Source organism: Globicephala melas, chromosome 15 (genome assembly GCF_963455315.2).
Source record: "Globicephala melas chromosome 15, mGloMel1.2, whole genome shotgun sequence".
Lineage (NCBI taxonomy): Eukaryota > Metazoa > Chordata > Mammalia > Artiodactyla > Delphinidae > Globicephala > Globicephala melas.
Window position 1 is genome coordinate 6,764,114 of NC_083328.1, and position 8,436 is coordinate 6,772,549.

The 8,436-nt window shown below is 58.1% G+C and overlaps 2 protein-coding genes across 3 annotated transcripts; one reads left to right on the plus strand and one right to left on the minus strand.

Moving 5' to 3' along the window:
* The first annotated feature begins 327 nt into the window (after window positions 1-327).
* On the plus strand, window positions 328-5,758 carry MEPCE (methylphosphate capping enzyme). 2 transcript variants are annotated; one of them, XM_030845920.3, is made up of 4 exons: window positions 328-3,084; window positions 4,525-4,743; window positions 4,916-5,042; window positions 5,317-5,758. In XM_030845920.3, the coding sequence occupies exons 1-4, from the start codon at window positions 1,405-1,407 to the stop codon at window positions 5,391-5,393; spliced, it is 2,103 nt and encodes a 700-aa protein (XP_030701780.1). In that variant the 5' UTR covers window positions 328-1,404; the 3' UTR covers window positions 5,394-5,758. The 2 variants fall into 2 exon arrangements, with proteins under 2 accessions (XP_030701780.1, XP_030701781.1); XM_030845921.3 differs by having other exon boundaries at window positions 335-3,084; window positions 5,161-5,758.
* Window positions 5,759-6,208: 450 nt separating this feature from the next.
* On the minus strand, window positions 6,209-8,127 carry PPP1R35 (protein phosphatase 1 regulatory subunit 35). Its single transcript, XM_030845944.3, has 4 exons — window positions 7,135-8,127; window positions 6,802-7,054; window positions 6,588-6,724; window positions 6,209-6,476 (listed from the first exon to the last, which is right to left on the minus strand). Exons 1-4 carry the CDS (start codon window positions 7,648-7,650, stop codon window positions 6,303-6,305), a joined length of 1,080 nt encoding a protein of 359 aa, XP_030701804.2. The 5' UTR covers window positions 7,651-8,127; the 3' UTR covers window positions 6,209-6,302.
* Window positions 8,128-8,436: the final 309 nt, after the last annotated feature.

The following is an 8,436-nucleotide window of genomic DNA, read 5'->3' on the forward strand; positions in this document are numbered from 1 at the left end:
ACAAAGCACCCTCTGGAAAGGCCGTCGAGTAGCTTCTTCCCCATTGACTGAGGCAGGGGGTCCCCAAAGCAGGCCAAAGCCTCTTCTCCGCCCACATTCGTTTTTATATAAGGCGGCGCGAAGCCACAACGTGTGCTTGGGAAGGCCTGCGTACGAGGGGGCGGTGGTGGTGGGTGTACTGCTATTGGTGGCTGTGGTGGGCGTCGGGGTCGCTCTCCGCGGGCTGGGGGGCTCGTGCACAGACGTCGGGTGGTGGATGGGGAGGCTGAGAAGAGGGCGTAGTGTCCCCAGGTGATTGCGATTGGGGGAAGGCGGAGGAGCGAGAGAACTACTCGGCGGTTTCGAGGGAAGAGGAAGTTGGACAACATTGCCTGTTTTAGTTTTTTTTTTTCCAGTTCAGCAGAGAATATTTTCAAGGGGGTGAGTTAAAATGACCTGTCGTATTATACTGAGAACAGTTAGTAGGAAGACGGGCAGTACGCTCCGCTCCTTCCCCTCCCCTACTTCTAGGTTCACCCCCTCCACTCCCTCGGAAGCCCTTCTAAATAGGTGGACACAGGGGGCAACCAGGTCATGAATAATTCATGAGGGCCGCCCCGTTCCTTCGCCACACCCCTCCGAGTCATGCTGACGCATGATGCGTGTACCAAACCTGAGGAAGCAACGTAACAGTTCCCGCCCCTAGGACGGAGGGCGGGGCGTCATCTCCAGCACGTGCTGCATCTACCCGCGCAAGCCCAAAAGGGTGTGCGCAGGCGCTGCCCACTAGGGGGAGGAAGGAGGCGGGGTAGGGAGGTTGCTGGGTTTAGAGCCGGGCGGAGACCGCTGAGACTCATTCCTCAGGAACAAGGGTCGGGTGTCAAGGAGACCTTTTCACACCAGCTCCCCGTCCCCCGCCTACGGTGGGTGGGATCGCGCGGCAGAGACAAAGGATATCAGTAGGGACGGACATAGCTGCGAAGGGAAGTAGGGTGTCAGTTTGGGGTGGTGGGCTTTTGGGGGGGCTGAGGGGGCTATATTTAAACTCCCGGAGCCGTTAAGTTGGTTCGTACTCCGATGCGCGCGCAACCAGGGTGGTGGCGGAGTGCGCATGCGTGATTCCAGGGAGCGAGGAACGCGCCCCAGCAGTGCGCGCTCGCGGCGAAGCGGTAGTGGTAGTGGAGAAAGGGGTCGGCGCACGCGCGGTTGATTCCTCGAGTTGTTCGGGTCTCGCGGGCATCTTGTTTTGGTCTCGCGGGCGAGTAGGGCGCGCTTCGGGGGAGGCGCTTGGGCGCGAGACTAGGGGAGAAGAGCAGAACTGCGCGCGCACTCGCGAAAGGGGGGGAAGCGAGCGGGGTTTAGGAAGGGGGGTTAAGCCCCCTGTCCCCCCGGTTGCCCTCGACTGGGACGGAATAAGGGGAGGAAATGATCGAGATGGCGGCGGAGAAGGAGCCGTTTCTGGTGCCGGCCCCGCCGCCGCCGCTTAAAGATGAGTCGGGCGGAGGGGGCGGCCCCACTGTGCAACCGCACCGAGAGGCAGCCTCCGGGGAGCTCCGCGGCGGAACACAGCGTGGGCCGGGCCCGCGCGCACACTCGGCGGGATCCCCGGCTTCTGAGGCCGGCAAGGAGAGCCCCGGGGCTGCACCCACCCCTCGGGGCGGTCAGTCGCAGCAGCAACGAGGGGGCGGCCCCCAGGCGCAGTCGCACGGGGAGGCCTGCTTGTCGGATCCCCCCGGGAGAGCCGCTCCCCCGGACGTGGGGGAGGAGCGACGGGGAGGGGGCGGAACAGAACTGGGCCCCCCTGCTCCTCCTCGACCCCGTAATGGCTATCAGCCCCACCGGCCCCCTGGGGGAGGTGGGGGCAAGAGGAGAAATAGCTGTAATGTAGGGGGAGGTGGTGGAGGCTTCAAACATCCGGCCTTCAAGAGGCGCAGGCGGGTCAATTCGGACTGTGACTCTGTCTTACCCTCCAACTTCCTCCTGGGGGGCAATATCTTTGATCCATTGAACCTGAATAGTCTCCTGGATGAGGAAGTGAGCCGCGCACTCAATGCGGAGACCCCTAAGTCATCCCCACTTCCGGCCAAGGGGCGAGATCCAGTGGAGATCCTCATCCCCAAAGATATTACAGACCCTCTCAGTCTCAATACTTGCACTGATGAGGCCCAAGTAGTCCTTGCTTCGCCACTCAAGACTGGTCGGAAGCGGCATAGACACCGGGGACAGCACCACCAGCAGCAGCAGCAGCAGCAGCAGGCAGCTGGAGGGAATGATAGCCACTCCGTGCTGCCCACAGCCCCCCTCACTTCCTCACTCCATGGGGAGGGCACCCCGCAGCAGCAGCAGCAGCATAGAGGCCAGAACCGGGACGCCCCCGAACCCTATGAACTCAACACAGCCATCAACTGCAGGGATGAGGTCGTGTCTCCCCTTCCATCTGCCCTACAGGGTCCCTCAGGCTCCCTTTCAGCCCCTCCAGCTGCCTCAGTTACCTCTGCATCCTCGTCTTCCTCCTCACGACATCGCAAACGTCGCAGGACTTCCAGCAAGTCAGAGGCAGGGGCTAGGGGTGGAGGCCAGGGTCCCAAGGAAAAGGGCCGAGGGAGTGGGGGAGGCCGCCACCACCTCCACCCACTACCTGCTGCGGGCTTCAAAAAGCAACAGTGCAAGTTCCAGTATGGGAATTTTTGCAAGTACTATGGGTACCGCAATCCTTCCTGTGAGGACGGGCGCCTTCGGGTGTTGAAGCCTGAGTGGTTTCGGGGTCGGGACGTCCTAGATCTGGGCTGCAATGTGGGCCATTTGACCCTGAGCATTGCCTGTAAGTGGGGCCCGTCCCGCATGGTGGGCCTGGATATTGATGCCCAGCTCATCCATTCGGCCCGCCAAAACATCCGACACTACCTGTCCGAAGAGCTGCGTCTGCCACCCCAGACTTCTGACGGGGCCCCAGGAGCAGAGAGTGAGGAAGGGACCACAACCGTCCGAAAGAGAAGCTACTTCCCGGCCTCACTGACGGCCAGCCGGGGTCCCATTGCTGCACCCCAAGTGCCCTTGGATGGAGCAGACACATCCGTCTTCCCCAACAATGTTGTCTTCGTCACGGTAAGAGGGTTCACAGGCTCTTGGGATAGGGACCAGGAGTGAAGATGAGGTTAAATGGGAACATGGCAGGGAAAGGTTATAACCCAGAGGGTGTCTATGCATGCACCCCTCCCTAGGAAAACCAAATCCTCCAGAGAAGGGTCTGAATCTGCGATTGATTCCACTGGGTGTGTCTCCCCCCCTATAACCTGGGTCGGGGGGGCGGTGGCGGTGGCTCTACTTGGAGTCCTTTCTCATGACTGCAAGCCCCAGAATTGGGGCAGACTCCTCTTGCCCTGCTCTTGGCCAGTACTGTAATCCAGACTTGTCCACCTTCCCCGTTAGAGGATGTGGTCCAGATGAAAACTTGTCCTCCAACCTACTGAAGGTGCATGAAGGGGTGGGTTTCAGACATGCAATGTCTTGGGATGGGGGAGAGGATTAGGGTAGTGGCTGACTAATTACAGTTTCTGTCCTTTGATGGGGACCTTGTTTGCATTAGATGCAGAATTGATTGTCAGTGGCCAGGAACCTAAGCGGCTTGGCCTAAGGTCATCTCCACACTGACCCAAGATGGTGGGATGGGGAAGTGTCAGAAAGAGTACCTTGGGGAAGCAGGAGAGAGTACCATGTCTTCAGTGTCTGTCCCCTGACTGCAGGTGGATTCCCGTAAAATGCTCCAGTTAGGCCAGCTACAGGAATAGTTGGCAGTGTGTTGGGTTACAACCTAGAAGAATGGACTTTGCAGAGGGTGGTAATGAGCTTATCATCTAGAAAAGGTTTCCTGCGGGATGGGGTTCTTCATTTCTCTGGGAGAAAAAGAATAGGCCTGAAACTTTGCCAGTCCCAACTACAGGGAAGGAACCCACAGGTCTCCCTTTCAAACCTGGGTTGGGGCCCTTTGCATAACGTTGAATCTCTCAGCTTAATGACTGTGGGGTGGGAATAAGTAGCGGACAGGGTCTTGGGAGAACCCCACCATTCTTTCTCTGCAATTTGACCCCAGCTTTGGTGATCTCGTGGATAATTTGCTCAATTTAAAGTTACCGGGCTTCCCTGGTGGCGCAGTGGTTGAGAGTCCGCCTGCCGATGCAGGGGACACGGGTTTGTGCCCCAGTCCAGGAAGATCCCACATGCCACGGAGCGGCTGAGCCCGTGAGCCATGGCCGCTGAGCCTGCGCGTCCGGAGCCTGTGCTCCGCAACGGGAGAGGCCACAACAGTGAGAGGCCCGTGTACCGCAAAAAAATAAAGTTACCCAAGCTCCCTTTTTATGTTTGATTGGCTTACCACCAATAGAAAGCAAGAAAATGAGACTCAAACAGGGTACCATTTGGGAGTTATTTTGAGAAGTGTCAAAGCAGATTGTGGCCAAGGACTAAAGTGAGGCTGCAGAGTGGGTTGTGAGGGGGCAGTGGTTCTTTTATGCCTCTGTTGACCTCACCCCCAATTCTTGCTCTCAGGGTAACTATGTGCTGGATCGAGATGAGCTGGTGGAGGCCCAAAAACCTGAGTATGATGTGGTGCTCTGCCTCAGCCTCACCAAGTGGGTGCATCTCAACTGGGGAGACGAGGGGCTGAAGCGCATGTTTCGTCGAATCTACCGGCACCTACATCCTGGGGGCATCCTGGTCCTGGAGCCCCAGCCTTGGTCATCCTACGGCAGGAGAAAGACTCTCACGGTGAGTTGGGGTTTCTGGAAGTTGGGCCTATCCTTCCTTTAGTTGAGGCAAGGAAGGCCTCAAAGCAGAAAGAGGACTTTCTGAACAAGGTGAAAAGGCCCCCTGGGTGGGCATCATCCTCCACCAGCAGAGAAGGCAACGAGCTAAAGTGATCCCTTGTCGTCCTCCCTAGGAAGCAATCTACAAGAACTACTATCGAATTCAGCTGAAGCCAGAGCAGTTCAGTTCCTACCTGACATCCCCAGAGGTGGGCTTCTCCAGCTATGAGCTTGTGGCCACACCCCACAACACCTCCAGAGGTAAGGCTGGCTTATTTTGTTGGGGGAGGAAGGGAGGCCAGTCCTGGTGCAGGGTGCAGACCCTGTGGAGTCTTAAGGTCCTGCCAAAACCCCTCCTGATTGCACACTCTTCCCTCAGGCTTCCAGCGTCCTGTGTACCTGTTCCACAAGGCCCATTCCCCCAGCCACTAAGTGGCCCCCTGAACAGAAAGTGTGAAGCTGCCCGCTGCTCCAGAGGACCTGGGGGGGGAGAGGAAAGTATCCCAAGGTCTTTTCTTTCTGCCTCCAAAAATAGTTTCCTCTCCTGGATCTGCAGAGAAAGCTTTTCCTGTGTTGCTGCCCCAGCCTCTTCCCTACACCTCTGGCACCTAAGCAGCAAGCCCAGCTGTGCTGGAGTCACCATCATCTTCCTCTCCCCTAGCCCACTGGGCTGGATGGCATGGACTGTTTGCTGCCCTCTGTTCTCCGAGGGCATGGGAGCTGGGGGGTATCAAGTTCTCTAGCCTCTTCCTCCTGTTCTCCCAAGGAGAGGTTCCCATTTCTCCTCGGCCCTTGTCCCTAGCTGCGTTTCAGTGGACCACGGATAGATGGACTGAGGGTTAAAAGGGGGACGTTGCTGGGGAGGCATGCAGGTACTGTGAAAATCCTTCCCTCTGCTGTCCCTCACTGGGAGAGGGGGTTGGGTTTGGAATGTGAGAACAGCACAATAAACTTGATGTTTAGGGCAGTGGCCCACACACCTGTCTAGCACATTCTAGTTGGGGGCGGGGGGGGGGGGACACGGTGCCTCCTGGTAGAACCTGTGCTTCCTCTCTGCCCAAACTATAGTCTTAAGGAAGAGGGCAGGTTTTTCAATGGTTGGGAAGGCTGTTGAATGCTAACGAGACCCACACCCAAGTGTACAGAACCCTAGGCCAGGAAAAAGGGGTATGTGAACTTTGATGTGAAACCTGAAGAATCTATCCTCCCCCAAAGAAACACTGACAAAACTTTTTTACGTAAGTTTTGGGCACAAAGCTAACTTTGGAAGTTAACCGTGGAGTCGAAGTGGAACTAGAAAAAGGCACTTTTAGGACCAGACCACCTGCCTGCTCTATTTCTCATCACTACCAAGTTCCTTTAAAGGAGGGCCAAAACCTTGACTTTCTGGCAGCTTCCAACCTGAGGCTTGACCCCATCTCAAGGCTCCCAAGAAGAGTCCCATTTGTTAGCAAAACCACTTTATTCTCATAGTTTAAAAACAAAAAGATATGAACTAGCAATCCAGGGAGCCTCCCAAGTCTACGCTTCCCATCGCCTCAGTGTCCGATGCATAAGGAAGGTATCCTCTGAAGGGCGGGGCCGGAGTTGAAGCCGGAGAGGGGGCAGACCTTCCAGGGTCAGGTGTGGAGATTCATAAAATAATGTTTCTGGATCACACAAAATGGTCATGTCTGGCCCTGGCCCAGATGGCTCCTGTTGGAGTTGGAGCAAAAAGCAAGGTTACCCTCGGGGAGGGGACAGAACCCCTGGCAGTTGGGGAGGAGGGGGGACGGGGTAGGGGAGACTCAAGCCCAGGTCCCTCACCTTTGGAGGCGGGGCTCGGGCCTGCGGCGGCAGGAGCGCCAGTTTCTCCCTCAGCGCGGCGTTCAGAACCTGTTCCTCGGGCACCTGCAGGCTCACCAGGTCTCGGAAGAGCCGCTTGGAGCGCGGCACGTTCAGCCCTGAGACCGCGGGAGCGGAAATGAGCGGCGCCTCGCACCCCCGCTCCCGCGCCCGGCCGGCCGCCTGCCCCCCTCACCCTCGGCCACGCTCTCTTCCAGGCTGCAGCGGGTCTGGAACGACTTTCTCAGCTGTTCTTCCACGGCCTTCGCGGCATCGAACTGGCCCCCGGCTGCGGCCCGCGCGGCCTGCAGCTCGAAGCTCAGGGCCAGGCTGCTCTGCTGCGCGGGCGTCCCCAGGTCCTGCGGCGCCGCGAGCTTCTCGCTCGGTGCGGTGGCGGCCGGCGGCGGCTGGGACCGTACGGGGGAGGGCGGCGCCAGGCGGAAGCGGACCTGGAAGCAGAGAGCGGGGCGGTGAAGAAGTAGGCGCGGGGTCGTCGGCGGGCTGGCGGCCAGGCCTTCCCCCAGCTCACCTGCCGCCCCTTGCGGGCCCCGCCCCGCCGGTCCGCCCGCCCCTTCCGCCGTCCCGGGCTGCAGTTGGACCGCCCGCGCCCGGGGCTCTCGGACAGAGGGCTCAGACTTAGGCTCAGGTCCAGGCCGGGCTCCGGCACGGGGGCTCCGGGCACGGGGGCTCGGGGTTCTGGGAGTGGCCCTGGGTCAGCCACGGCCTCTCCCCCTTCCACCGACTCCAGCTCTGGCTCCTCACAGCCCATCATCTTGGGGTGTCTGCAGGGGTGCGGGGTCGCTGGGGCCCAAGGGTCAGGGAACACAGACTCGCCACCTCCTCTCCCCCGCCCTTCTAAGACAGCGCTACCGAAAACCGTTAGCGCCCGCCCCGCCCTATTGGTGCGCCTAAGCGTCATTTCCGTTGCCCCGCTCCCCGCGTCCCGGAAAGCTTCCGCCCGCAAACCCTTGCCCCGCCCCCAGGCCGGGGTTTTAGAGCTGAAGCCCTTGGAAGCTCTACGGGTCCTCATTAGGACCATTTTCATCTAGAAACTTGCGCTACAGCGTCGTTGCCCTATCCAATCGCCACCACGTGGCCTCCGCTGGAATCCAGAGTGTGTCAGTCCTCCCTATTAACGGTCCAGCGTCCCCATACTGGATCTCCCTACTCCGTGCCTCCACAGCATCTCCGGGTGTTCCGTCGCCCCCAAACTTGGCCCGGAGCTCCCCAGTTTGAATGAGGGCGTGGCTCGCTGACTCCAGCCCCGGGCCCCCTCCTAGGTGACCGTGGTTGCCTGGGCGACAGCAGCCTCATTCAGTTTGCGGCCTTTTGTGACTTTTTCCCCTTCGAAGATCCACTAAAATATTCATCTATATAAAAAATAAATATCTGCATATAAGTACAGTTTTTTAAAAAAAGGCTCCGTGGATTTATCCCGGACTGCAGGGCAGGAAACGGGAGCTCTCGCCTCATTCCCTAATGTTCCTTGGGGTAGGCCCTCTCAGTTCTGTGAGCCTCTGTTTCTTCTTCTGTAAAATGTACTAAGTTGGGTTCAAGACTTTTGAGGCTCTCCCAAAATGCGTTAACAGTCAACAGGCATGTTTTTGTGTCACTTTTCAGTTTGTTTTCACATACTTTATCTTCCAAGAAATGCTGTGGAAGATCAGATAGAATGGATGGCGTTACCCATATTTTACAAAAAAAGTTTTCGAGAATCTCAATGGTGAAACTAGAGGCTTTCCTGCTAAAGTCAGGAATAAGTATGCCCATTTCCTCTACTGCAGATCCTCCTCCACTTATGATGGGGTTATGTTGAGAGAAATATATCGTT